General features: G+C 72.5%; 2 protein-coding genes across 2 annotated transcripts; both read left to right on the forward strand.

Moving 5' to 3' along the window:
* The first annotated feature begins 270 nt into the window (after nucleotides 1–270).
* On the forward strand, nucleotides 271–4,271 carry SENP3 (SUMO specific peptidase 3). The gene is made up of 6 exons (XM_068929244.1): nucleotides 271–322; nucleotides 427–504; nucleotides 1,381–1,518; nucleotides 2,541–2,624; nucleotides 2,745–2,795; nucleotides 3,998–4,271. The coding sequence occupies exons 1-6, from the start codon at nucleotides 278–280 to the stop codon at nucleotides 4,106–4,108; spliced, it is 507 nt and encodes a 168-aa protein (XP_068785345.1). The 5' UTR covers nucleotides 271–277; the 3' UTR covers nucleotides 4,109–4,271.
* Nucleotides 4,272–5,910: 1,639 nt separating this feature from the next.
* EIF4A1 (eukaryotic translation initiation factor 4A1) lies at nucleotides 5,911–27,210 on the forward strand. Its single transcript, XM_068929238.1, has 11 exons — nucleotides 5,911–6,008; nucleotides 7,452–7,500; nucleotides 7,597–7,729; nucleotides 16,845–16,984; nucleotides 19,936–20,104; nucleotides 21,338–21,447; nucleotides 24,100–24,243; nucleotides 24,937–25,074; nucleotides 25,199–25,288; nucleotides 25,952–26,031; nucleotides 27,050–27,210. Exons 1-11 carry the CDS (start codon nucleotides 5,986–5,988, stop codon nucleotides 27,192–27,194), a joined length of 1,221 nt encoding a protein of 406 aa, XP_068785339.1. The 5' UTR covers nucleotides 5,911–5,985; the 3' UTR covers nucleotides 27,195–27,210.
* Nucleotides 27,211–27,687: the final 477 nt, after the last annotated feature.

Raw genomic sequence — 27,687 nt, forward strand, 5'->3', positions numbered from 1 at the left:
GAGGGGGGTCCGGGGGGGGGCTGGGGGGCAATGTGGGTCCTGGGGGAGCCCCAGGGGTCCTAGGGGTGAGGGAGGGGTGGTGGTGGGGCGCCGGGGGGGTCCTGGGGAGCCGCAGGGGGTCCTGGGGGGGGGGCCGAGGGCGACATGGGGGGGGCCCGCAGCAGGGCGGGGGCAGGAGGGAGCTGGGGGGGTGATGGGGGGCAGGGGGGGGTGGGGGGGCCTCGGGGGGGGCAGCAGCAGAGCCCCCCTCGACCCCCCCTCACCCCCCCCCCAGGTGATGAACATGTACGGGGACCTGGTGATGGACGCCGTGCCCGACAAGGTGAGGGCGGGGCCGCCCGGACGCCGGGGCCCCCCCCGGGGCGGGGGCGGGGCCCCCCTCTCCCCCCCCCCCGGACGCCGGGGCCCCCCCTGACCCCCCCCCAGGTGCACTTCTTCAACAGCTTCTTCTACGACAAGCTGCGGACGCGGGGCTACGAGGGCGTCCAGCGCTGGACCAAGAACGTGAGGGCGGGGCCTGCGCGGTGGGCGGGCCGGGGCAGCGCGGGGGCGGGGCTAGCGCGGGGGCGGGGCTAGCGTCGGGGTGCGTCGGGGCGGGCGGGAGCCGTGTTAGGGTGTGTGGGGGTGTGCGGGAGCCGTGTGGGGATGTGCAGGGGTGTGTTGGGGTGTGTGGGGGGTGTGTTGGGGTGTGCGGGAGCCGTGTGGGGACGGGCGGGAGCCGTGTGGGGGTGTGCAGGGGTGTGTTGGGGTGTGTGGGGGGTGTGTTGGGGTGTGCGGGAGCCGTGTGGGGACGGGCGGGAGCCGTGTGGGGGTGTGCAGGGGTGTGTTGGGGTGTGCGGGGGTGTGTTGGGGTGTGCGGGAGCCGTGTGGGGACGGGCGGGAGCCGTGTGGGGGTGCGTGGGGGTGTGTTGGGGTGTGCGGGAGCCGTGTTGGGGTGTGCGGGAGCCGTGTGGGGGTGCGTGGGGGTGTGTTGGGGTGTGCGGGAGCTGTGTTAGGGCATGTTGGTGTGTGTTGGGGTGTGCAGGAGCTGTGTTGGGGTGTGCAGGAGCTGTTAGGGTGTGGGGGGGTGTGCGGGAGCCGTGTTAGGGTGTGTGGGGGTGTGTTGGGGTGTGCGGGAGCTGTGTTGGGGTGTGCAGGAGCTGTTAGGGTGTGGGGGGGTGTGCGGGAGCCGTGTGGGGGTGTGCCGGGGTGGGGGGGGCCGTGGGGGGTCGCGGGGGGGCGGTGCCGGGGTGGGGGGGCCGCGGGGGGGCGCGGGGCGGCGGTGCCAGGGTGGGGGGGTCGCGGGGGTCCGCGGGGGGGCGGTGCCGGGGTGGGGGGGGGCGCGGCGGGGCGCGGGGGGGTACGGGGGGGGCGCGGGGCGGCGGTGCCAGCCCCGGGCAGGTGGACATCTTCGGGAAGGAGCTGCTGCTGATCCCCATCCACCTGGAGGTGCACTGGTCCCTGGTGGCCGTGGACGTGGCGCGCCGGCGCATCACCTACTTCGACTCCCAGCGCACCCTCAACCGCCGCTGCCCCAAGGTGGGCGGGGCCTCCGGGCAGGGGGCGGGGCCTCCGGGCAGGGGGCGGGGCCTGGGGGCGAGGCGGAGGGGGGGCGCGCCGGCGCATCACCTACTTCGACTCCCAGCGCACCCTCAACCGCCGCTGCCCCAAGGTGGGCGGGGCCTGCGGGCAGGGGGCGGGGCCTGCGGACAGGGGGCGGGGCCTGGGGGCGAGGGGGCGGGGCGGAGGGGGGGCACGCCGGCGCATCACCTACTTCAACTCCCAGCGCACCCTCAACCGCCGCTGCCCCAAGGTGGGCGGGGCCTGCGGGCAGGGGGCGGGGCCTGGGGGCGAGGGGGCGGGGCCTGGGAGCAGGGGCGGGGCGGAGGGGGGCGCGCCGGCGCATCACCTACTTCGACTCCCAGCGCACCCTCAACCGCTGCTGCGCCGAGGTGGGCGGGGCCTGGGGGCGAGGGGGCGTGGCCTGGGGGCGAGGGGGCGTGGCCTGGGGGCGAGGGGGCGGGGCCCGGGAGCAGGGGCGGGGCGTGGGGGGCGTGGTGATGCATGACCTTGGACTCCCAGCGCACCCTCAACCGCCGCTGCCCCAAGGTGGGCGGGGCCTGGGGTGGGCGGAGCCTGGGAGCAGGGGGCAGGGCCTGGGAGCCGGAGGGCGGGGCCACCCCATGTGCTTCAGCCCCCAGCGTGCTGCCAATAGCTGGTGGGGTGGGCGGGGCCTCCTGGGGTGGGCGGGGCCTCCTGGGGTGGGCGGGGCCTCCTGGGGTGGGCGGGGCCCGGTGGAGGGGCGGGGCCACACCATGTGCTCAGGCCCTGCCCCGTGTCTTCTCAGTGGCTGCTTTCCCCCCACCCCGAGGTGGGCGGGGCCTCGGCGCCGGGGGCGGGGCCTCCTGCGGGGGGCGGGGCCACACCAGCTGCTTCCACCCCCTCTCCTTCCCCCTCCCTCCCTCCCTCCCAACGCTCCGGGGGGGTGGGCGGGGCCGGGTGGGCGGGGCCCCGGCTGACCCCGCCCCCTGCCCCGGGCACTGACCCCGCCCCCGCGGCAGCACATCTGCCGCTACCTGCAGGCCGAGGCCGACCGGAAGGAGCGGCCGGACTTCCGCGAGGGCTGGCGGGGCGCCTTCAAGATGGTGAGCGCCGTCGGGGGGGGGGGGGACGGAGGGGACGCCTGGGCCCCCGCCGGGGCCGCCCGCACGCCTGGGCCCCCTCTCCCCCCCCCTTCACGGGCTGCTTCTCTCCCCCCCCCCCAGAACGTCGCCCGCCAGAACAACGACAGCGACTGCGGCGCCTTCGTGCTGCAGGTAGGGGCTGGGGGGCGCCGGTGCCCCCCCCCGGACCCCCCCACGGGCCCCCTCACCTCCCATGATCCCCCAGGGCCCCCCCGGACCCCCCCGCGGGCCCCCTCACCTCCCATGATCCCCCAGGGCCCCCCCGGACCCCCCTGGGGCCCCCCTCACCTCCCATGACCCCCCCAGGGCCCCCCCGACCCCCCCGCGGGCCCCCTCACCTCCCATGACCCCCCCAGGGCCCCCCCGACCCCCCCGCGGGCCCCCTCACCTCCCATGACCCCCCCAGGGCCCCCACGGACCCCCCCGCGGGCCCCCCTCACCTCCCCCTGACCCCCCTTGGCCTCCCTTGTGACCCCCCCCACCCCCTAGGAGCCCCCCCCGGGTCCCTCCATGACCCCCCCAACCCCCTAAGAGCCCCCCAGGGCCCCTGCTGGGGCTCCCCCCGACCCCCTTGGTGTCCCCCTGACCCCCGAGGACCCCCTCAACCCCCTGGGGTCCCCCCCGACCCCCCCCGACCTCCCTTGTGACCCCCCCCAATGCCTCTAGGACCCCCCCCCGGGTCCCTCCATGACCCCCCGAACCCCCTAAGAACCCCCCAGAGCCCCTGCTGGGGCCCCCCCCTGACCCCCTTGGTGTCCCCCTGACCCCCGAGGACCCCCTCAACCCCCTGGGGTCTCCCCTGACCCCCCCGGCCTCCCTTGTGACCCCCCCCAGCCCCCCTAGGAGCCCCCCCCCCGGCTCCCTCCATGACCCCCCGAACCCCCTAAGAGCCCCCCAGGGCCCCTGCTGGGGCTCCCCCTGACCCCCGAGGACCCCCTCAACCCCCTGGGGTCCCTTGTGACCCCCCGGGTGTACCTTGTGACCCCCCCAAATGCCTCTAGGACCCCCCCTGGGTCCCTCCATGACCCCCCCAACCCCCTAAGAGCCCCCCGGGGCCCCTGCTGGGGCTCCCCCTGACCCCCTTGGTGTCCCCCTGACCCCCGAGGACCCCCTCAACCACCTGGGGTCCCCCCCGACCCCCCGGCCTCCCTTGTGACCCCCTCCAGCCCCCCTAGGAGCCCCCCCGGGTCCCTCCATGACCCCCCGCCCCGGGCCTCCCCCGAGCCCCCCCAGGGGGCCCCTGCTGGGGCTCCCCCCGACGGCCGAGGACCCCCTGTGCCCCCCTGGGGTCCCCCCCCGAGGACCCCCCCCCGACGCCCCTCTCCCCCCCCCAGTACTGCAAGTTCCTGGCGCTGGGGCTGCCGTTCAGCTTCACGCAGCAGGACATGCCCAAGCTGCGGCGCCAGATGTACAAGGAGCTCTGCCACTGCAAGCTGGCCGTGTGACGCCGCCGCCTGTGCCGCCCCGCCGCCTGTGCCGGCCCGCCGCCTGTGCCAGGCCGCCGCGGGGATGGGGGGCTGTTCTGGGGGGGGGGGGGCGGGTTTTGTACAGCCGCCGGGGCCGCGACTCTTGTCGGGCAATAAAGAACCGGTTTGGAGCCGCCTGGGCCGGGACCGCGACCCCGCCGGGGGGGGGGGGGCACATGGGGCCCAGGCGTCCTGGGACTCCCCCCCCCCCCCCCCACCAACGCCACCGGGGGACCCAGGCGTCCGAGCGCCTCCGCTCCCCCTCCTCGCTCCCCCGTCTGCCCCTCGCCTTCTCAAAGGGGCCCAGGCGTCCGGTCTCTTCCCCCCCCGCCCAAAGGCACCCAGGTGTCTGGGACCTCTGCCCCCCTAAAGGGCCCAGGCGTCCGCCCCCCCCCCCCAAGGGACCCAGGTGTCTGGGACCTCCCCCCCCCCCCCAAAGGCCCCAGGTGTCCAGGACCCCCCAAAAGGGGCCCAGGTGTCTGGTCCCCCCCCCCAAGGGCACCCAGGTGTCTGGGACCTCCCCCCCGCTCCAAGGGACCCAGGTGTCCAGCACCCCCCAAAAGGGGCCCAGGCTTCCGGTCCCCCCCCCCCAAAGGGACCCAGGTGTCTGGGACCCCCCAAAAGGGGCCCAGGTGTCCGGTCCCCCCCCCCAAAGGGACCCAGGTGTCTGGGACCCCCCAAAAGGGGCCCAGGCGTCCGGGATCCTTCTCCCCCCAAAGGCACCCAGGTGTCTGGGACCCCCCAAAAGGGGCCCAGGCGTCCGGGATCCTTCTCCCCCCAAAGGCACCCAGGTGTCTGGGACCCCCCAAAAGGGGCCCAGGCGTCCGGGATCCTTCTCCCCCAAAGGCACCCAGGTGTCTGGGACCTCTGCCCCCCCTCTAAAGGGCCCAGGCGTCCGGCCCCCCCCCAAGGGACCCAGGTGTCTGGGACCTCTGCCCCCCCCCCAAAGGGCTCAGGTGTCCGCCCCCCCCCCCCAAGGGACCCAGGTGTCTGGGACCCCCCAAAAGGGGCCCAGGCGTCCGGGATCCTTCTCCCCCCAAAGGCACCCAGGTGTCTGGGACCCCCCAAAAGGGGCCCAGGCATCTAGTCCCCCCCCCCCAAAGGCACCCAGGTGTCTGGGACCCCCCAAAAGGGGCCCAGGCGTCCGGGATCCTTCTCCCCCCAAAGGCACCCAGGTGTCTGGGACTTCTGCCCCCCCCCAAAGGGCCCAGGTGTCCGGGACCCCCCCCAAGGGACCCAGGTGTCCAGGGACCCCCCAAAAGGGGCCCAGGCGTCCGGGACCCCTTCTCCCTTGAAGGGACCCAGGTGTCCAGGACCCCTCCCCCTCCAAGGGGCCCAGGTGTCTGCGACTCCCCCCCCCCAGAGGGACCCAGGTGTCCGGGTCCCCCCCCCCCAAGGGACCCAGGTGTCCGGGACCCCTCCCCCCCCACCAAGGGACCCCGGTGTCCCGGCGTGGGGGAGGGGCGCTCACACAAAGCTCCTCCCCCTCCCAGCGCTCCGGCATGGCCGCCCACGTGGGGGGGGGCTGGAGGAGGAGAGGCCCCGCCCTTCCGCCTTTAGCCCCGCCCCTTCCTCCCCGTGGCCCCTCCCCCGGCCGGCGGCGCGTTGGCGCCCCGTGAGGGCGGGAGTGGGAGGGGGGCGCGCGCGCATGCGCGCTGGGGGCGCCCCCTCTCCCCAGGGGGGAAGCGGGAGGGGAAGGGAGGAGGCGGGGCCAAGCGGGCGGCAGCGGCGGGCCAATGAGGGCCGAGCCGGTGGGCGGGCGCGGCGGCGGCGGGCCAATGGGCGCGCGGCGGGGGCGGGGCGCGGCGGCGGCTATAAGGCGGGCGCGGGCGGGCGGGGCGCCGACGCTGCCCAGGATGTCTGCGAGTCAGGAGAGCCGGTGAGGGGCGCGGGGGGGGGGGCGATTCCCTCACGGTTCCCGCCGGTCCCGTCCGGGCGCAACCACTAGGGGGGGTTGAGGGGGGGCGATTCCCTCCGGTCCGGGCGGAACCACCGGGGGAGGGGGGCGATTCCCTCACGGTTCCCGCCGGTCCCGTCCGGGCGCAACCACTAGGGGGGGTTGAGGGGGGGCGATTCCCTCCGGTCCGGGCGGAACCACCGGGGGGGGGGGCGATTCCCTCACGGTTCCCGCCGGTCCCGTCCGGGCGCAACCACTAGGGGGGGTTGAGGGGGGGGCGATTCCCTCCGGTCCGGGCGGAACCACCGGGGGGGGGCGATTCCCTCACGGTTCCCGCCAGTCCCGTTCGGGCGGAACCACCGGGTGGGGGGGGGGAGAGGCGCGATTCCCTCATGGTTCCCGCCGGTCCCGTTCGGGCGGAACCACCGGGGGGGGGTGATTCCCTCACGGTTCCCGCCGGTCCCGTTCGGGCGGAACCACCGGGGGGGGGGGGGCGATTCCCTCACGGTTCCCGCCGGTCCCGTCCGGGCGGAACCACTAGGGGGGTTTGAGGGGGGGCGATTCCCTCATGGTTCCCGCCGGTCCCGTCCGGGCGGAACCACTAGGGGGTTTGAGGGGGGGCGATTCCCTCACGGTTCCGGCCGGTCCCGTCCCGGCGGAACCACCGGGCGGCGGGGGGGGGGGGGTCCCTCACGATTGCGAGGGGCTGAGGGCTCTGGGCGGAACCACCAGGCCCGGGAAGGAGGAGGAGGGGGGGGGGTTTCCTCTGTCTCCGTCGGCGCCAGCGGCTGAGCCGCCCCTTGCCGCATGGCGGGGGGCGCCCTCCTCCTCCTCCCCCCGCGATGGTCGCGCCCGCCGCGGCGCCTGGGCGAGCCCATCGCGGCGGAGGGGAGGGGGGAGCGGGTGGGCGCGCCCATGGCGGCCACCCACGCGGGCGGAGTGGGGAGGGGGGTGGGAGCCGCTTCCCACCCCCCCCCCCCACCAACCCGCGGCGCGCCCGCGATGGTGGCGCCGGGCGAGCCCATCGGGGCGCGGGGGGGGGGGGAGAAAGGCGGCCGGGGTTCCCCCCCTCCCTCCAGCGCTCCGCGCGTGGTTCCTCCCGCGGCTCCCCCCGCCCTCCCCGCCGCGGGCGAGCCCACCCCGCCCGCGCGCGCTCTCGCGCCCATTGTCCTGCCGGCCGGGCACGCGGCGCTGACGTCACCCGCGGCGCGGCCCGCCGATTGGCTGCGGGGCTGCGCGGGATGGAGGGGAGGGAAAAGGGGGTGGGACTTCCGGCGGGAGTTAGGCCGCGACCACGTGGAGGAGCCTGCGCGGGGCGGAAGCGGCGGGAGGCGGCGGGGATCGGCTTCCGGGTCAGAGGGCAAGCGGAAGCGGAGCGGGGGGGGTCGGGGGGGAACGGCCGTGACCCCCGCTTCCTCCCGGCAGACCCCGAGACAATGGCCCCGAGGGGATGGACCCCGATGGCGTCATCGAGGTGAGCGGGGGGGGGCGGCGGGGGCCGTTTTGGGGGTCGGGGGGGGGGATCCGGCCGCCGAGGCCTCCCCCTGACCCCCCCCCGCCGCCGCCGCAGAGCAACTGGAACGAGATCGTGGACAGCTTCGACGACATGAACCTCTCGGAGTCGCTGCTGCGCGGCATCTACGCCTACGGCTTCGAGAAGCCCTCGGCCATCCAGCAGCGCGCCATCCTGCCCTGCATCAAGGGTACCCGCCCCCCAAACCCCCCCAAACTGCCCCAAAACCGCCCCCCGGCCCCCCGGCAGCGCCCTCCTGCCCTGCATCAAGGGTACCCGCACCCCAAACCCCCCCAAACTGCCCCAAAACCGCCCCTGGGCCCCCCGGCAGCGCCCTCCTGCCCTGCATCAAGGGTACCCGCACCCCAAACACCCCCAAACTGCCCCAAAACCGCCCCCCGGCAGCGCCCTCCTGCCCTGCATCAAGGGTACCCGCCCCCCAAACCCCCCCAAACTGCCCCAAAACCGCCCCCCGGCCCCCCGGCAGCGCCCTCCTGCCCTGCATCAAGGGTACCCGCACCCCAAACCCCCCCAAACTGCCCCAAAACCGCCCCCCGGCAGCACCCTCCTGCCCTGCATCAAGGGTACCCGCCCCCCAAACCCCCCCAAACTGCCCCAAAACCGCCCCCCGGCCCCCCGGCAGCGCCCTCCTGCCCTGCATCAAGGGTACCCGCCCCCCAAACACCCCCAAACTGCCCCAAAACCGCCCCCCGGCAGCGCCCTCCTGCCCTGCATCAAGGGTACGCGCCCCCCAAACACCCCCAAACTGCCCCAAAACTGCCCCCCGGCCCCCCGGCAGCGCCCTCCTGCCCTGCATGAAGGGTACGTGCACCCCAAACACGCCCAAACTGCCCCAAAACCGCCCCTGGGCCCTCCGGCAGCGCCATCCTGCCCTGCATCAAGGGTACGCGCACCCCAAACCCCCCCAAACTGCCCCAAAACCGCCCCCCGGCCCCCCGGCAGCGCCATCCTGCCCTGCATCAAGGGTACCCGCACCCCAAACCCCCCCAAACTGCCCCAAAACCGCCCCTGGGCCCTCCGGCAGCGCCCTCCTGCCCTGCATCAAGGGTACGCGCACCCCAAACACCCCCAAACTGCCCCAAAACCGCCCCCCGGCAGCGCCCTCCTGCCCTGCATCAAGGGTACCCGCCCCCCAAACCCCCCCAAACTGCCCCAAAACCGCCCCCCGGCCCCCCGGCAGCGCCCTCCTGCCCTGCATCAAGGGTACCCGCACCCCAAACACCCCCAAACTGCCCCAAAACCGCCCCCCGGCAGCACCCTCCTGCCCTGCATCAAGGGTACGCGCCCCCCAAACACCCCCAAACTGCCCCAAAACCGCCCCCCGGCCCCCCGGCAGCGCCCTCCTGCCCTGCATCAAGGGTACCCGCCCCCCAAACACGCCCAAAATGCCCCAAAACCGCCCCTGGGCCCTCCGGCAGCGCCCTCCTGCCCTGCATCAAGGGTACCCGCCCCCCAAACCCCCCCAAACTGCCCCAAAACCGCCCCTGGGCCCCCCGGCAGCGCCCTCCTGCCCTGCATGAAGGGTACCCGCACCCCAAACCCCCCCAAACTGCCCCAAAACCGCCCCTGGGCCCTCCGGCAGCGCCCTCCTGCCCTGCATCAAGGGTACCCGCCCCCCAAACACCCCCAAACTGCCCCAAAACCGCCCCTGGGCCCTCCGGCAGCGCCATCCTGCCCTGCATCAAGGGTACCCGCACCCCAAACCCCCCCAAACTGCCCCAAAACCGCCCCCCGGCCCCCCGGCAGCGCCATCCTGCCCTGCATCAAGGGTACCCGCACCCCAAACCCCCCCAAACTGCCCCAAAACCGCCCCTGGGCCCTCCGGCAGCGCCCTCCTGCCCTGCATCAAGGGTACGCGCACCCCAAACACCCCCAAACTGCCCCAAAACCGCCCCCCGGCAGCGCCCTCCTGCCCTGCATCAAGGGTACCCGCCCCCCAAACCCCCCCAAACTGCCCCAAAACCGCCCCCCGGCCCCCCGGCAGCGCCCTCCTGCCCTGCATCAAGGGTACCCGCACCCCAAACACCCCCAAACTGCCCCAAAACCGCCCCCCGGCAGCACCCTCCTGCCCTGCATCAAGGGTACGCGCCCCCCAAACACCCCCAAACTGCCCCAAAACCGCCCCCCGGCCCCCCGGCAGCGCCCTCCTGCCCTGCATCAAGGGTACCCGCCCCCCAAACACGCCCAAAATGCCCCAAAACCGCCCCTGGGCCCTCCGGCAGCGCCCTCCTGCCCTGCATCAAGGGTACCCGCCCCCCAAACCCCCCCAAACTGCCCCAAAACCGCCCCTGGGCCCCCCGGCAGCGCCCTCCTGCCCTGCATCAAGGGTACCCGCACCCCAAACCCCCCCAAACTGCCCCAAAACCGCCCCTGGGCCCTCCGGCAGCGCCCTCCTGCCCTGCATCAAGGGTACCCGCCCCCCAAACACCCCCAAACTGCCCCAAAACCGCCCCTGGGCCCTCCGGCAGCGCCATCCTGCCCTGCATCAAGGGTACCCGCACCCCAAACCCCCCCAAACTGCCCCAAAACCGCCCCCCGGCCCCCCGGCAGCGCCATCCTGCCCTGCATCAAGGGTACCCGCACCCCAAACCCCCCCAAACTGCCCCAAAACCGCCCCTGGGCCCTCCGGCAGCGCCCTCCTGCCCTGCATCAAGGGTACGCGCACCCCAAACACCCCCAAACTGCCCCAAAACCGCCCCCCGGCAGCGCCCTCCTGCCCTGCATCAAGGGTACCCGCCCCCCAAACCCCCCCAAACTGCCCCAAAACCGCCCCCCGGCCCCCCGGCAGCGCCCTCCTGCCCTGCATCAAGGGTACCCGCACCCCAAACACCCCCAAACTGCCCCAAAACCGCCCCCCGGCAGCACCCTCCTGCCCTGCATCAAGGGTACGCGCCCCCCAAACACCCCCAAACTGCCCCAAAACCGCCCCCCGGCCCCCCGGCAGCGCCCTCCTGCCCTGCATCAAGGGTACCCGCCCCCCAAACACGCCCAAAATGCCCCAAAACCGCCCCTGGGCCCTCCGGCAGCGCCCTCCTGCCCTGCATCAAGGGTACCCGCCCCCCAAACCCCCCCAAACTGCCCCAAAACCGCCCCTGGGCCCCCCGGCAGCGCCCTCCTGCCCTGCATCAAGGGTACCCGCACCCCAAACCCCCCCAAACTGCCCCAAAACCGCCCCTGGGCCCTCCGGCAGCGCCCTCCTGCCCTGCATCAAGGGTACCCGCCCCCCAAACACCCCCAAACTGCCCCAAAACCGCCCCTGGGCCCTCCGGCAGCGCCCTCCTGCCCTGCATGAAGGGTACCCGCCCCCCAAACACCCCCAAACTGCCCCAAAACCGCCCCTGGGCCCTCCGGCAGCGCCCTCCTGCCCTGCATCAAGGGTACGCGCACCCCAAACACCCCCAAACTGCCCCAAAACCGCCCCCCGGCCCCCCGGCAGCGCCCTCCTGCCCTGCATCAAGGGTACCCGCCCCCCAAACCCCCCCAAACTGCCCCAAAACCGCCCCCCGGCCCCCCGGCAGCGCCCTCCTGCCCTGCATCAAGGGTACCCGCACCCTAAACACCCCCAAACTGCCCCAAAACCGCCCCCCGGCAGCACCCTCCTGCCCTGCATCAAGGGTACGCGCCCCCCAAACACCCCCAAACTGCCCCAAAACCGCCCCCCGGCAGCGCCCTCCTGCCCTGCATGAAGGGTACGCGCACCCCAAACCCCCCCAAACTGCCCCAAAACCGCCCCCCGGCCCTCCGGCAGCGCCATCCTGCCCTGCATCAAGGGTACCCGCACCCTAAACACCCCCAAACTGCCCCAAAACCGCCCCCCGGCCCCCCGGCAGCGCCCTCCTGCCCTGCATCAAGGGTACCCGCACCCCAAACACCCCCAAACTGCCCCAAAACCGCCCCTGGGCCCCCCGGCAGCGCCCTCCTGCCCTGCATCAAGGGTACCCGCCCCCCAAACACCCCCAAACTGCCCCAAAACCGCCCCCCGGCCCCCCGGCAGCGCCCTCCTGCCCTGCATCAAGGGTACCCGCACCCCAAACCCCCCCAAACTGCCCCAAAACTGCCCCCCGGCCCTCCGGCAGCGCCATCCTGCCCTGCATCAAGGGTACCCGCCCCCCAAACACCCCCAAACTGCCCCAAAACCGCCCCTGGGCCCTCCGGCAGCGCCATCCTGCCCTGCATCAAGGGTACCCGCACCCCAAACACCCCCAAACTGCCCCAAAACCGCCCCTGGGCCCCCCGGCAGCGCCCTCCTGCCCTGCATCAAGGGTACCCGCCCCCCAAACCCCCCCAAACTGCCCCAAAACCGCCCCCCGGCCCTCCGGCAGCGCCCTCCTGCCCTGCATCAAGGGTACCCGCACCCTAAACCCCCCCAAACTGCCCCAAAACCGCCCCTGGGGCCTCCGGCAGCGCCCTCCTGCCCTGCATGAAGGGTACGCGCCCCCCAAACCCCCCCAAACTGCCCCAAAACCGCCCCCCGGCCCTCCGGCAGCACCCTCCTGCCCTGCATCAAGGGTACCCGCACCCCAAACCCCCCCAAACTGCCCCAAAACCGCCCCCCGGCCCCCCGGCAGCGCCATCCTGCCCTGCATCAAGGGTACCCGCACCCCAAACACCCCCAAACTGCCCCAAAACCGCCCCCCGGCAGCGCCCTCCTGCCCTGCATCAAGGGTACGCGCCCCCCAAACACCCCCAAACTGCCCCAAAACCGCCCCTGGGCCCTCCGGCAGCGCCCTCCTGCCCTGCATCAAGGGTACCTGCACCCCAAACCCCCCCAAACTGCCCCAAAACCGCCCCCCGGCCCCCCGGCAGCGCCATCCTGCCCTGCATGAAGGGTACGTGCACCCCAAACCCCCCCAAACTGCCCCAAAACCGCCCCCCGGCCCCCCGGCAGCGCCCTCCTGCCCTGCATGAAGGGTACCCGCACCCCAAACACCCCCAAACTGCCCCAAAACTGCCCCCCGGCCCTCCGGCAGCGCCCTCCTGCCCTGCATCAAGGGTACCCGCACCCCAAACCCCCCCAAACTGCCCCAAAACCGCCCCTGGGCCCCCCGGCAGCGCCCTCCTGCCCTGCATCAAGGGTACCCGCACCCCAAACACCCCCAAACTGCCCCAAAACCGCCCCCCGGCAGCACCCTCCTGCCCTGCATCAAGGGTACCCGCACCCCAAACCCCCCCAAACTGCCCCAAAACTGCCCCCCGGCCCTCTGGCAGCGCCCTCCTGCCCTGCATCAAGGGTACCCGCCCCCCAAACACCCCCAAACTGCCCCAAAACCGCCCCCCGGCCCCCCGGCAGCGCCCTCCTGCCCTGCATCAAGGGTACGCGCACCCCAAACCCCCCCAAACTGCCCCAAAACCGCCCCCCGGCCCCCCGGCAGCGCCCTCCTGCCCTGCATCAAGGGTACCCGCACCCTAAACACCCCCAAACTGCCCCAAAACCGCCCCCCGGCAGCACCCTCCTGCCCTGCATCAAGGGTACGCGCCCCCCAAACACCCCCAAACTGCCCCAAAACCGCCCCCCGGCAGCGCCCTCCTGCCCTGCATGAAGGGTACGCGCACCCCAAACCCCCCCAAACTGCCCCAAAACCGCCCCCCGGCCCCCCGGCAGCGCCCTCCTGCCCTGCATCAAGGGTACGCGCACCCCAAACCCCCCCAAACTGCCCCAAAACCGCCCCTGGGCCCCCCGGCAGCGCCCTCCTGCCCTGCATCAAGGGTACGCGCACCCCAAACCCCCCCAGACTGCCCCAAAACCGCCCCCCGGCCCTCCGGCAGCGCCCTCCTGCCCTGCATCAAGGGTACCCGCACCCCAAACCCCCCCAAACTGCCCCAAAACCGCCCCCCGGCCCCCCGGCAGCGCCCTCCTGCCCTGCATGAAGGGTACCCGCCCCCCAAACACGCCCAAACTGCCCCAAAACCGCCCCCCGGCCCTCCGGCAGCGCCATCCTGCCCTGCATCAAGGGTACCCGCACCCCAAACCCCCCCAAACTGCCCCAAAACCGCCCCCCGGCCCCCCGGCAGCGCCCTCCTGCCCTGCATCAAGGGTACGCGCACCCCAAACACTCCCAAACTGCCCCAAAACCGCCCCCCGGCCCTCTGGCAGCGCCATCCTGCCCTGCATGAAGGGTACCCGCCCCCCAAACACGCCCAAACTGCCCCAAAACCGCCCCTGGGCCCCCCGGCAGCGCCATCCTGCCCTGCATCAAGGGTACCCGCCCCCCAAACCCCCCCAAACTGCCCCAAAACCGCCCCCCGGCCCCCCGGCAGCGCCCTCCTGCCCTGCATGAAGGGTACCCGCACCCCAAACACTCCCAAACTGCCCCAAAACCGCCCCCCGGCCCTCCGGCAGCGCCATCCTGCCCTGCATCAAGGGTACCCGCCCCCCAAACACCCCCAAACTGCCCCAAAACCGCCCCTGGGCCCCCCGGCAGCGCCATCCTGCCCTGCATCAAGGGTACCCGCCCCCCAAACCCCCCCAAACTGCCCCAAAACCGCCCCTGGGCCCTCCGGCAGCGCCCTCCTGCCCTGCATGAAGGGTACCCGCCCCCCAAACACCCCCAAACTGCCCCAAAACCGCCCCCCGGCCCCCCGGCAGCGCCCTCCTGCCCTGCATCAAGGGTACGCGCACCCCAAACACGCCCAAACTGCCCCAAAACCGCCCCTGGGCCCTCCGGCAGCGCCCTCCTGCCCTGCATGAAGGGTACGTGCACCCCAAACCCCCCCAAACTGCCCCAAAACCGCCCCCCGGGCCCCCCGGCAGCGCCTTCCTGCCCTGCATCAAGGGTACCCGCACCCCAAACACGCCCAAACTGCCCCAAAACCGCCCCTGGGCCCTCCGGCAGCGCCCTCCTGCCCTGCATCAAGGGTACCCGCCCCCCAAACCCCCCCAAACTGCCCCAAAACCGCCCCCCGGCCCTCCGGCAGCGCCATCCTGCCCTGCATCAAGGGTACCCGCACCCCAAACCCCCCCAAACTGCCCCAAAACCGCCCCTGGGCCCCCCGGCAGCGCCCTCCTGCCCTGCATCAAGGGTACCCGCCCCCCAAACACCCCCAAACTGCCCCAAAACCGCCCCCCGGCCCCCCGGCAGCGCCCTCCTGCCCTGCATCAAGGGTACGCGCACCCCAAACACGCCCAAACTGCCCCAAAACCGCCCCTGGGCCCTCCGGCAGCGCCCTCCTGCCCTGCTTCAAGGGTACCCGCACCCCAAACACCCCCAAACTGCCCCAAAACCGCCCCCCAGCCCCCCGGCAGCGCCATCCTGCCCTGCATCAAGGGTACCCGCCCCCCAAACCCCCCCAAACTGCCCCAAAACCGCCCCCCGGCCCTCCGGCAGCGCCCTCCTGCCCTGCATGAAGGGTACCCGCACCCCAAACACCCCCAAACTGCCCCAAAACCGCCCCCCGGCCCTCCGGCAGCGCCCTCCTGCCCTGCATCAAGGGTACGCGCACCCCAAACCCCCCCAAACTGCCCCAAAACGGCCTCATGAGCCTTCTTGAGGTGCCACAGGTGCCCCATTACCCCTTGGGGGGCTGGTGATGCCCCCAGAGCCCACCAGCTGCCCCACGTCTCTCTCTTGGGTCCCCGTCGCCCTACAAGTGCCCTGTGACGCCTCCGGGGACCCACTTGGTTTCCCCAGTGCTGTCCCATAGCACCCTTGGGTCCCCCAATCTGCCCTATAGCACCCTTGGGTTCTCCAGCGCTGCCCCATAGCAGCCTTGGGTGCCCCAAACCTGCCCCATAGCACCCTTGGGTTCCCCAGCGCTGCCCCATAGCACTCTTGGGTGCCCCAAACCTGCCCCATAGCACCCTTGGGTTCCCCAGCGCTGCCCCATAGCACCCTTGGGTGCCCCAAACCTGCCCCATAGCACCCTTGGGTTCCCCAGCGCTGCCCCATAGCACCCTTGGGTGCCCCAAACCTGCCCCATAGCACCCTTGGGTTCCCCAGCGCTGTCCCGTAGCACCCTGAGATGCCAAAACTGTGCCCCAAAGCGCCCCATGGGCCCCCGAGCCACCCCGGGACCCTCTGTGAGCCCCACAACTCCTCCGGGACCCTGTGGGTGCCCCATAGGTGCCTCGGGGTGCAGCACCAGCCCCACAGCCACTCTGGGACCCCACGAGTGCCCCATAGGTGTCCTGGAGCATGGTGCCAGCCCCACAGTTGCCCCAGGACCTCACGAGCGCCCCATAGGTGCCCTGGGGTGCTCCATGAGCCCCACTGCCACCCCGGGACCCCACAAGTGCCCCATAGGTGCCCTGGAGCCCCATAGATGCCCCAGGGTGCTGCATGAGCCCCACTGCCACCCCGGGACCCCACAAGTGCCCCATAGGTGCCCCAGAACACGGCACCAGCCCCACAGCCGCCCCCGCCGGCCCCACAGCCGCCCCGGGACCCCTCAGGTGCCCCACGGCCGCCCCGGGACCCCATGGGCGCCCCACGGCCACCCCACCAGCCCCACAGCCGCCCTGGGATCCCGTGGGCGCCCCATGGCCACCCCACCAGCCCCACAGCCGCCCCGGGACCCCACGGCCGCCCCGCCAGCTCCACAGCCGCCCCGGGACCCTGCGGGTGCCCCACAGCCGCCCCGTTGGCCCCACGGCCGCCCCAGGACCCCGTGGGCACCCCACAGCCACCCCACCAGCCCCACAGCCGCCCTGGGACCCTGCGGGCGCCCCACAGCCGCCCCAGCTGCCCCACCAGCCCCACAGCCGCCCCGGGACCCCGCGGGCGCCCCGTCGGCCCCCCAGCCGCCCCACAGCCGCCCCGGGACCCCGCGGGCGCCCCACGGCCACCCCACCAGCCCCACGGCCGCCCCGGGACCCTGCGGGTGCCCCACAGCCGCCCTGGGACCCCTCAGGTGCCCCACAGCCGCCCCAGCTGCCCCACCAGCCCCACAGCCACCCCGGGACCCCGCGGGCGCCCCACGGCCACCCCACCAGCCCCACGGCCGCCCCGGGACCCTGCGGGTGCCCCACAGCCACCCTGGGACCCCTCAGGTGCCCCACGGCCGCCCCGGGACCCCGCGGGCGCCCCACGGCCACCCCACCAGCCCCACAGCCGCCCCGGGACCCCGCGGGCGCCCCACGGCCACCCCACCGGCCCCATGGCCGCCCCGGGACCCCGCGGGCGCCCCGTCGGCCCCACAGCCGCCCCGGGACCCCGCGGGCGCCCCACGGCCACCCCACCAGCCCCGCGGCCGCCCCGGGACCCCGCGGGCGCCCCGTCGGCCCCCCAGCCGCCCCGCCGGCCCCGCGCGGCCCCCGGCTGACGCGCCCCCGCCCCCCCCCGGCGCAGGCTACGACGTGATCGCCCAGGCGCAGTCGGGCACGGGCAAGACGGCCACGTTCGCCATCTCCATCCTGCAGCAGATCGAGCTCGACCTCAAGGCCACGCAGGCCCTGGTGCTGGCGCCCACCCGCGAGCTGGCCCAGCAGGTGCGCCCCTCCCGCCCAGTTCGGCCCAGTACGGCCCAGTACCCCCCACCCCCGTCGCCTGGGCAGGGCGGCGCCCCCGCTGGCGCCGGCCCATATCCGGCGGGGGCAGAGCAGCGGCTCCCAGTTCATCCCAGCGCGCCCCAGTGGCCGCCGCTGGTTCATGCCTGGGGCACAGGGGCTGCGGGGTTGGCGGGGGGGCGAGTGTGGCTATAGGGGCCCTGCGCTGTCTATAGGGTGCCGAGGTGGGGGGGGCTGGAGGGGGGTCTGCAGACTTTCTGGGGCATCTATAGGGGTTTGGGGGAGTCTATAGGGGCCCTGGGACGTCTGTAGAGGGTCATGGAGGAGCTCAGGGTCTGCGTAGGGTTTCTGAGTGTCTATAGGGGCTTGGGGGGGTCTATAAGAGCCCCGGGACGTCCGTAGAGGGTCATGGAGGAGCTCAGGGTCTGCGTAAGGTGTCTATAGGGGTTTGGGGGGGGTCTATAGGGGCACTGGGACGCCCGGAGAGAGTTGGAAAGGAGCTCAGGGTCTGTGTGGGGTGTCTGGGTGCCTATAGGGGCTTGGGGGGGGTCTATAGGGGCCCTGGGACGTCCATAGAGGGTCACAGTGGAGCTCAGGGTTTGCGTAGGGTTTCTGGGTGCCTGTAGGGGTTTAGGGGGGGTCTATAGGGGTCCTGGGACGTCCATAGAGCATTGTGAAGGAGTTCAGGGTCTGTGTGGGGCTTCTGGGAGTCTGTAGGGGTTTGGGGGGGGTCTATAGGGCCCCCGGGACGGCCATACAGGGTCGCAGAGGAATTCAGGATCCGTGTAGGGCTTCACTGGGTGCCTATAGGGGTTTGGGGAGTCTGTAGGGGCCACTAGGACATCTGCAGAGTGTCGCAGAGCAGTTCAGGGTCTGCGTAAGGTGTCTGTAGGGGTTTGGGGGGGTCTGTAGGGACCCTGAGATGCCTGTAGAGGAGCTCGGGGTCTGTGTAGGGTTTGTAGGTGCCTATAGGGGTTTGGGGGAATCTGTAGGGGGCCCTGGACGCCGTAGAGAGTCACGGAGGAGCTCAGGGTCTGCGTAGGGTCTCGGGGATGTCTATAGGGCGGCTATAGGGGCTCCGGGGTGCCACGTGGGTTGAGGCGTTTCTCTGAGGTGCCCGTGGACTGTTTGGGGTATCTGCAGGAGTCGTGGGGAGCCTCTAAGGTGTCCACAGGGTCTTCGTGGTGCCTGTAGGGTGTCCGTAGGGTCTCTGGGGTGTCTATAGGGATTCTAGGGTTTCTGTAGGGTGTCTGTAGGGTCTTCAGGGTGTCTGTAGGGTCTCCGGGAGGTCTATATGGTGTCTACGGGGCCTCCGGGATACATCGAGGGTGTCCAGAGAGTGTCCATGGGGTCTCTGGGATGTCCGTAGAGTGTCCATGGGGCCTCCAGGATATATCTGGGGTGTCTATAGGGCCTGCAGAGTGTCTATGGGGTATCCATAGGGTCTCTGGGCTGTCTATAGGGCATCCATAGGGTGTCCGTAGGGGCTCTGGGGCTGTCTATAGGGCATCCATAGGGTCTCCAGGGTGTCCATAGGGGCTCCGGGGCTGTCTATAGGGCATCCATAGGGTCTCCAGGGTGTCCATAGGGGCTCCGGGGCTGTCTATAGGGCATCCATAGGGTCTCCAGGGTGTCCATAGGGGCTCCGGGGCAGCTGTAGGGTCCCAGAAGGGTCTCTAGGGCGGCTGCGAAGCCCTTGGCTGGGTTGGGGGGGGTGGCCCATAGGGTCCCTGGGGTGGGTGTAGGGTCTTGGGAGGGGTCTGTAGGGTCCATGGGGAGCCCATAGGGTCCCTGGGGTGGCTGTAGGGTCTTGGGAGGGGTCTGTAGGGTCCATGGGGAGCCCATAGGGTCCCTGGGGTGGCTGTAGGGTCTTGGGAGAGGTCTGTAGGGTCCATGGGGAGCCCATAGGGTCCATGGGGATGTCCAGGAGGTCTGGGGAGGGGGCTGCAGGGTTCGGGGCGTCCCTGGTTCGGGGCAGTTTGAGGGAGTTTTGGGGGCAGTTTGGGGTGGTTTGGGATGATTCGGCATGGTTTTGGGGCAGTTGAGGGTGGTTTGGGGCAGTTGGGGGTGGTTTTGGGGCGTTTCAGGGTGGTTTGGGGCAGTTGGGGGTGGTTTTGGGGTGGTTTTGGGGCGTTTCAGGGTGGTTTGGGGCAGTTGGGGGTGGTTTGGGGGGGGTTTCGGGGTGGTTTTGGGGCGTTTCAGGGTGGTTTGGGGCAGTTGGTGGTTTTGGGGGGGTTTCGGGGTGTTTTTGGGGCGTTTCAGGGTGGTTTGGGGCAGTTGGGGGTGGTTTCGGGGTGGTTTGGGGCAGTTGGGGGCAGTTTTGGGGTGTTTTTGGGGCGTTTCAGGGTGGTTTGGGGCAGTTGGGGGTGGTTTCGGGGTGGTTTGGGGCAGTTGGGGGCAGTTTTGGGGTGTTTTTGGGGCGTTTCAGGGTGGTTTGGGGCAGTTGGTGGTTTGGGGGGGATTTCGGGGTGGTTTTGGGGCGTTTCAGGGTGGTTTGGTGCAGTTGGGGGCAGTTTTGGGGTGTTTTTGGGGCGTTTCAGGGTGGTTTGGGGCAGTTGGGGGTAGTTTGGGGGTGGTTTGGGGCAGTTGGGGGCAGTTTTGGGGGGGTTTCGGGTGGTTTTGGGGCGTTTCAGGGTGGTTTGGGGCAGTTGGGGGTGGTTTTGGGGGGGTTTTGGGGTGGTTTTGGAGCGTTTCAGGATGGTTTGGGGCAGTTGGGGGTGGTTTTGGGGGGGTTTCGGGGTGGTTTTGGAGCGTTTCAGGATGGTTTGGGGCAGTTGGGGGTGGTTTCGGGGTGGTTTGGTGCAGTTGGGGGCAGTTTCGGGGTGGTTTTGGGGCGTTTCAGGGTGGTTTGGGGCAGTTGGGGGTGGTTTGGGGGGGGTTTCGGGGCGGTTGGGGGGGTTTCGGGGCAGCGCGAGGCTGAGCGGGGGCCGCAGATCCAGAAGGTGGTGATGGCGCTGGGCGACTACATGGGGGCGTCCTGCCACGCCTGCATCGGCGGCACCAACGTCCGCGCCGAGGTGCAGAAGCTGCAGATGGAGGCGCCGCACATCATCGTGGGGACGCCGGGGCGCGTCTTCGACATGCTCAACCGCCGCTACCTCTGTGAGTGTCCCCCGTGTCCCCCCGTGTCCCCCCCGTGTCCCCCCCGTGTCCCCTCGTGTCTCCCCCCGTGTCCCCCGCGTCGCCCTGCCGCGCCGCACATCATCGTGGGGACGCCGGGGCGCGTCTTCGACATGCTCAACCGCCGCTACCTCTGTGAGTGTCCCCCGTGTCCCCCCGTGTCCCCCCCGTGTCCCCCCCGTGTCCCCCCGTGTCCCCCCCCGTGTCCCCCGCGTCGCCGCGCCGCGCCGCACATCATCGTGGGGACGCCGGGGCGCGTCTTCGACATGCTCAACCGCCGCTACCTCTGTGAGTGTCCCCCGTGTCCCCCCCGTGTCCCTCTGCGTGTCCATGTGTCCCCCTGTCTGTCCCCATGTCCCCTCTCTGTGTCCCCATGTGACCCCCCCGTGTCCCCGGCCGCTCTGTGATGACCCCACACGTGTCCCCCTGTGTCCCTGGCCACTCCGTGATGACCCCACGCGTGTTCCCCGTGTCCCCGGCCGCTCCGTGATGACCCCACGCGTGTTCCCCGTGTCCCTGGCCGCTCCGTGATGACCCCACGCGTGTCCCCCCGTGTCCCCGGCCGCTCCGTGATGACCCCACGCGTGTTCCCCGTGTCCCCGGCCACTCCATGATGACCCCACGCGTGTTCCCCGTGTCCCTGGCCGCTCCGTGATGACCCCACGCGTGTCCCCCCGTGTCACCGGCCGGTCTGTGATGACCCCACACGTGTCCCCCCGTGTCCCCGGCCGCTCCGTGATGACCCCACGCGTGTTCCCCGTGTCCCTGGCCGCTCCGTGATGACCCCACGCGTGTCCCCCCGTGTCCCCGGCCGCTCTGTGATGACCCCACACGTGTCCCCCTGTGTCCCCGGCCACTCCATGATGACCCCACGCGTGTCCTCCCGTGTCCCTGGCCGCTCTGTGATGACCCCACACGTGTCCCCCCGTGTCCCCGGCCGCTCTGTGATGACCCCACACGTGTCCCCCCGTGTCCCCGGCCGCTCCGTGATGACCCCACATGTGTCCCCCCGTGTCCCCGGCCGCTCCGTGATGACCCCATGCGTGTCACCTGACCCCGCCGCGGCGCCCGGCCCCCGGCGTCCTGCCCCGGGCCGGCGGTGCCGCCGCGGCGGGGGCTGATCACGGTCGCGGTGGCTGAGAGCGGCGCCGGGACCCCCGGGGACCCCCCCGGGACCCCCCCCGGCCCCCCCAACCCGCTGACGGTGCCGCGCAGCCCCCAAGTTCATCAAGATGTTCGTGCTGGACGAGGCGGACGAGATGCTCAGCCGGGGCTTCAAGGACCAGATCTACGACATCTTCCAGAAGCTGAGCGGGAACACGCAGGTGGGGGGGACACGGGGGGCCTGGGGGCGCCCCCGCCCCGGCCACCCCCGCCACCGGGCCCTGGGGGGGCTGTGGGCTGCTCTGGGAGCTTTGGGGGGGCTCCTGGGGGTGATTTGGGGGGTCCCTGGGGTGGTCCTGGAGGCAGTTTTGGTCTCCTGGGAGCGTTTTGGGAGGTCTTGGGGTGTTTTGGGGGCTCCTGGGGGTGGTTTGGGGGTCCCTGGGGTGGTCCTGGAGGCGGTTTTGGTCTCCTGGGAGCGTTTTCAGGGGGCCTTGTGGTGTTTTGGGGGCTCCTGGGGGTGGTTTGGGGGGTCCCTGGGGTGGTCCTGGAGGTGGCTTTGGTCTCCTGGGAGCGTTTTGGGGGGCCTTGGGGTGGTTTGGGGGCTCCTGGGGGCAGTTGGGGGGTCCCTGGGGTGGTCCTGGAGGTGGCTTTGGTCTCCTGGGAGCGTTTTGGGGGGCCTTGGGGTGTTTTGGGGACTCCTGGGGGCAGTTGGGGGGTCCCTGGGGTGGTCCTGGAGGCGGTTTTGGTCTCCTGGGAGCGTTTTGGGGGGGGCCTTGGGGTGTTTTGGGGGCTCCTGGGGGCAGTTGGGGGTCCCTGGGGTGGTCCTGGAGGTGGTTTTGGTCTCCTGGGAGCGTTTTGGGGGGCCTTGGGGTGGTTTGGGGGCTCCTGGGCGTGGTTTGGGGGTCCCTGGGGTGGTCCTGGAGGCGGTTTTGGTCTCCTGGGAGCGTTTTCGGGGGGGGGCCTTGGGGTGGTTTGGGGGCTCCTGGGGGTGGTTTGGGGTCCCTGGGGTGGTCCTGGAGGCAGTTTTGGTCTCCTGGGAGCGTTTTCGGGGGGGGGCCTTGGGGTGTTTTAGGGGCTCCTGGGGGTGGTTTGGGGGTCCCTGGGGTGGTCCTGGAGGTGGCTTTGGTCTCCTGGGAGCGTTTTGGGGGGCCTTGGGGTGGTTTGGGGGCTCCTGGGGGTGATTTGGGGAGTCCCTGGGGTGGTCCTGGAGGTGGCTTTGGTCTCCTGGGAGTGTTTTGGGGGGCCTTGGGGTGGTTTGGGGGCTCCTGGGGGCAGTTAAGTGGCTCCTGGGATGGTTTGGGGGCTCCTGGTGACACGTTTTGAGGCCCCCAGGGCGGTTTGGGGGCTCCTGGGGCAGTTGGGGGCTCTTGGGGGGGATTGTGGAGGTTTTGGGGGCTCCTGGAGTGTTTTCTGGGACTCCCAGGTCCCTTTTGGGTGCCCTGGGTGAGTTTGGGGCGCCGGGGTTGGTTTTGGGGGCTCCGGGGGTGGGTTCAGGTGGTTTCTGCGGCCCCTGCGGCGGTTTGGGGGCTCCGGGACAGGTTTGGGGGCTCCCGGGGCGGTTTTGGGGCTCCTGATGCCGTTTTGGGGCTGCCAGGGTGGTTCCAGGGGGTTTCTGTGGTTCCCGGGCAGGTTTTGGGGCTCCCGGGGTGGTTTTGGGGCTCCTGGGTCAGTTTTGGAGCCCCCCAGGGTGGCTTAGGGGGCTCCTGGGTCATGTTTGGGGCTCCTGGGCCGGTTGTGGAGCCCCTGGGGTAGTTTTGGGGCTCCCGGTGCGGTTTAAGGGGCTCCCGATGCAGTCTGGGGGCTCCTGGTGCGTTTTAGGGGCTCAGGGTGCAGTCTGGGGGCCCCGGGGTGAGGTCTGGGGGCTCGGGGTGCAGTTTGGGCTCTCGGGGTGCAGTCTGGGGTCTCCCGGTGCAGTTTAGGCACCCCAGGGTGCAGTCTGGGGGCCCTGAGGTGCAGTTTGGGGGCTCCGGGGTGCCGTTAGGGGGCTCGGGGTGCAGTCTGGGGGCTCCCAGTGCGGTTTAGGCGCCCCGGGGTGCAGTCTGGGGGCTCAGGGTGCAGTTTAGGCACCCCAGGGTGCAGTTTGGGGGCTCGGGGTGCAGTCTGGGGGCTCCTGGTGCGGTTTAGGCGTCCCGGGGTGCAGTCTGGGGCCCCTGAGGTGCAGTTTGGGCGCTCGGGGTGCAGTTTGGGTGCTCGGGGTGCAGTCTGGGGGCCCTGAGGTGCAGTTTGGGCGCTCGGGGTGCAGTTTGGGCGCTCGGGGTGCAGTCTGGGGGCCCCGAGGTGCGGTTTAGGCGCCCCGGGGTGCAGTTTGGGGGCCCCGAGGTGCAGTCTGGGGGCCCCGAGGTGCAGTTTGGGTGCTCGGGGTGCAGTTTGGGCGCTCGGGGTGCAGTCCGGGGCCCCGGGGTGCAGTTTGGGCGCTCGGGGTGCAGTTTGGGCGCTCGGGGTGCAGTCTGGGGGCCCCGGGGTGCAGTTTGGGCGCTCGGGGTGCAGTTTGGGCGCTCGGGGTGCAGTCCGGGGCCCCGGGGTGCAGTTTGGGCGCTCGGGGTGCAGTTTGGGCACTCGGGGTGCAGTCCGGGGCCCCGGGGTGCAGTCTGGGCGCTCGGGGTGCAGTTTGGGCGCTCGGGGTGCAGTCCGGGGGCCCCGGGGTGCAGTCTGGGCGCTCGGGGTGCAGTTTGGGCGCTCGGGGTGCAGTCCGGGGGCCCCGGGGTGCAGTTTGGGCGCTCGGGGTGCAGTCCGGGGCCCCGAGGTGCAGTTTGGGCGCTCGGGGTGCAGTCCGGGGCCCCGGGGTGCAGTCTGGGCGCTCGGGGTGCAGTCCGGGGGCCCCGGGGTGCGGTGGGGGGGGGGGCGCTGACGGCGCCCGGCGCCCCCCGCCGCAGGTGGTGCTGCTCTCGGCCACGATGCCGCTGGACGTGCTGGAGGTGACCAAGAAGTTCATGCGGGAGCCGATCCGCATCCTGGTGAAGAAGGAGGAGCTGACGCTGGAGGGCATCCGCCAGTTCTACATCAACGTGGAGCGCGAGGTGCCCCCGGCCCCCCGGCCCCCCGGCCCCCCGGCCGCCTGGGCCCTGGATTGGCGGGCCGCCCCCACCCCGTGGCTCCCCCGCAGTGTTGCCAGGCCACAGCGACCCCCCCGGACCATGGGCGGCCCCGGGCGGTGGGGCCGGCCCCTGAGCGGGGGGCACAGGCGCAGCGCCGCCGCCGCCGCGGCGGGGTTGTGTTGGGGCGGCGTGGTTGTGCGGTGGGGCGGTGGGGCGGTGGGGCGGCAGTGCAGTGGGGCGGCAGCGCGGCGGCGGTGGTGTGGGGCGGTGGTGCGGCAGTGCGGTGGTGCGGCAGTGCGGTTGTGCGGCGATGTGCAGCAGTGCGGCAGCATGACGGTGTTGCAGTGGTGTTGTGCGGTGGTGCGACAGTGCAGTGTTGTGGTTGTGCGGCGGTGTGGTGCAGCAGTGCGGCAGCGTGGTGGCAGTGTTGCGGGGCGGTGGTGCGGCAGTGCAGTGGTGTGGCGGCGTGGTTGTGCGGCCGTGTGGTGGTGTGGCAGTGTGGTTGTGTGGTGGTGCGGCAGCGCAGCAGCGTGGTGGTGGTGTTGCGGTGTTGCAGTGGTGGTGTGCGGTGGTGCGGCAGTGCAGTGGTGCGGCGGTGTGGTTGTGCGGCGGTGCGGCGGCGGTGCGGCTGACGCCCCCCCCCCCGTGACGCGGTCCCCCCGTCCCCCGGCGCAGGAGTGGAAGCTGGACACGCTGTGCGACCTCTACGAGACGCTGACCATCACCCAGGCCGTCATCTTCATCAACACCCGCCGCAAGGTCGACTGGCTCACGGAGAAGATGCACGCCCGCGACTTCACCGTCTCCGCCATGGTGCGCCGGACGCCGGGGCCCCTCGTCCCCGGCCGCGGGGGGGGGGCGGGGCAGGCCGAGGCTGCCCGGACGCCGGGGCCCCGCCGCCCCTCACCCCCCTCTCTCCTCCCCCCGCCCCCCCCAGCACGGCGACATGGACCAGAAGGAGCGCGACGTCATCATGCGGGAGTTTCGCTCGGGCTCCAGCCGCGTCCTCATCACCACCGACCTCCTGGTGAGGGCCCAGGCGTCCGGGGGGCCCAGGCGTCCGGGGGGCCCAGGCGTCCAGGAGGGGCCCGGGCATCCATCGGGGGCCCAGGTGTCCGGGGAAGGGGCCCAGGCGTCCGGGGGGCCCAGGCATCCATCAGGGGCCCAGGTGTCCGGGAGGAGCCCTGGCATCCATCAGGGGCCCAGGTGTCCGGGGGGGCCCAGGTGTCCAGGAGGGACCCAGGCGTCTGGGAGGGGCCCTGGCATCCATCAGGGGCCCAGGTGTCTGGGAGGGGCCCAGGTGTCCGGGAGGAGCCGTGGCATCCATCAAGGGCCCAGGTGTCCGGGGGGGGGGGCCCAGGCGTCCGGGGGGCCCAGGCGTCCGGGAGGGGCCCCGGTGTCCGGGGGGCCCAGGTGTCTGGGAAGGGCCCAGGCGTCCGGCCCAAGGAGATTCCCTCTCTGCCCAGCGCCCGGTGCTGTGCGCAGGATGTAGCTCCTTGGCAGAGTGCGGGCGGTCGGGGCCTGGGGGGGGGGTCCGGCCCGGCCCCCCCGCAACCCCCCCCGGCCGCCAACAGCCCCCCGGGCCCTCGGTGCCCCTGGGACCCCCTGAGCACCCCCCCGGGCCCCCCCGGGCCCCTCGGGACCCTTCAGCCCCCCCCCGGGCCCCCCCTGACCCCCCCTCCCCCCCCAGGCCCGCGGCATCGACGTCCAGCAGGTTTCACTCGTCATCAACTACGACCTGCCCACGAACCGCGAGAACTACATCCACCGGTAGGGGCCCAGGCGTCCGGGAGGAGGGCCCCGGCGTCCGGGAGGAGGGCCCAGGCGTCCGGGAGGGGGGCCCCGGCGTCCGGGAGGAGGGCCCCGGCGTCCGGGGATGGGAGGGCCCCGGCGTCCGGGGATGGGAGGGCCCAGGTGTCTGGGATGGGAGGGCCCAGGTGTCTGGGATGGGAGGGCCCCGGCGTCCGGGAGGAGGGCCCCGGCGTCCGGGAGGAGGGCCCAGGCGTCCGGGAGGGGGGCCCCGGCGTCCGGGAGGAGGGCCCCGGCGTCCGGGGATGGGAGGGCCCAGGCGTCCGGGGATGGGAGGGCCCAGGTGTCTGGGATGGGAGGGCCCAGGTGCTGGGATGGGAGGGCCCCGGCGTCCGGGAGGAGGGCCCCGGCGTCAGGGGATGGGAGGGCCCCGGCATCCGGGGATGGGAGGGCCCAGGCGTCCGGGAGGAGGGCCCCGGCGTCCGGGAGGAGGGCCCCGGCGTCCGGGGATGGGAGGGCCCAGGTGTCCGGGAGGAGGGCCCCGGCGTCCGGGAGGAGGGCCCAGGCGTCCGGGGATGGGAGGGCCCAGGCGTCCGGGGATGGGAGGGCCCAGGCGTCCGGGGAGGGAGGGCCCAGGCGTCCGGGGAGAAGGGCCCAGGTGTCGGGGAGAAAGGGCTCAGGCATTTGGGGGGAGGGCCCAGGTGTCTGGGATGGGAGGGCCCAGGCGTCCGGGATGGGGGGACCCAGGTGTCCGGGGGGAAGGGCCCAGGCATTTGGGGGGAGGGCCCAGGTGTCCGGGATGGGGGGGCCCAGGTATCCGGGATGGGGGGGCCCAGGTGTCCGGGCAGAAGGTCCCAGGCGTCCGGGTGCCACAGGATGGGGGAGGCGGGATGTGGCACAGCAGGGGCCCAGGAGTCCGGGCTGCTCCTGCCGTGTGCCTGGTTTGGGGGGGGGGAGGTTGATGGGGAAGGGGGACGCGGCGGGTCGGGGGGGGGGCCCAGGCGTCCGGGCGAGGGACCCAGGCGTCCGGGGCCGGCAGGATCGGGCGCGGGGGCCGCTTCGGGCGCAAGGGCGTCGCCATCAACATGGTGACGGAGGAGGACAAGCGGACGCTGCGCGACATCGAGACCTTCTACAACACCTCCATCGAGGAGATGCCGCTCAACGTGGCCGACCTCATCTGAGGCGCCGCCGCCCGGACGCCGGGGCCCCCCGGACGCCGGGGCCCCGCCCGCGCCCTGCCGCGCCCCCACCCCTGGTTTTTTGGAATAAACGTCACTTTGGGGAGGTGAAAAATAATAATAAAAAAACCGAAAAAAACCGGAAAAAAAAAAAAAAAACCCAACCCCCAACGAACGCAGCCGGCGCCGCCCCGCGTCTCTGCCCGTCCTGCCGCGCCGGGCCCAGGCGTCCGGGGGACCCAGGCGTCCGGGCCGGCCCCGCCCCAGGGTGCCCCCCCCCCCCCAACCGGCCCCTTTTGTAAAGTGTATTTATTGGAACCGAATAAAAACGAACTGGCGAAACCGGCGGCGGCTCCGGCTCCTCCCTGCGGCGGGGCCGGGCCGGGGGCACCGCGCCCTCCCCCCCCCCCCCCCCGGACTCCTGGGCCCTTCCCGGCAGCGCCCCTCCCCCCCCCCCCCCCCCCGCGGACCCAGGCGTCCGAGCCCGTGTCTGCCC

Source organism: Struthio camelus, unplaced genomic scaffold, assembly GCF_040807025.1.
Source record: "Struthio camelus isolate bStrCam1 unplaced genomic scaffold, bStrCam1.hap1 HAP1_SCAFFOLD_155, whole genome shotgun sequence".
Taxonomy (NCBI): Eukaryota; Metazoa; Chordata; class Aves; order Struthioniformes; family Struthionidae; genus Struthio; species Struthio camelus.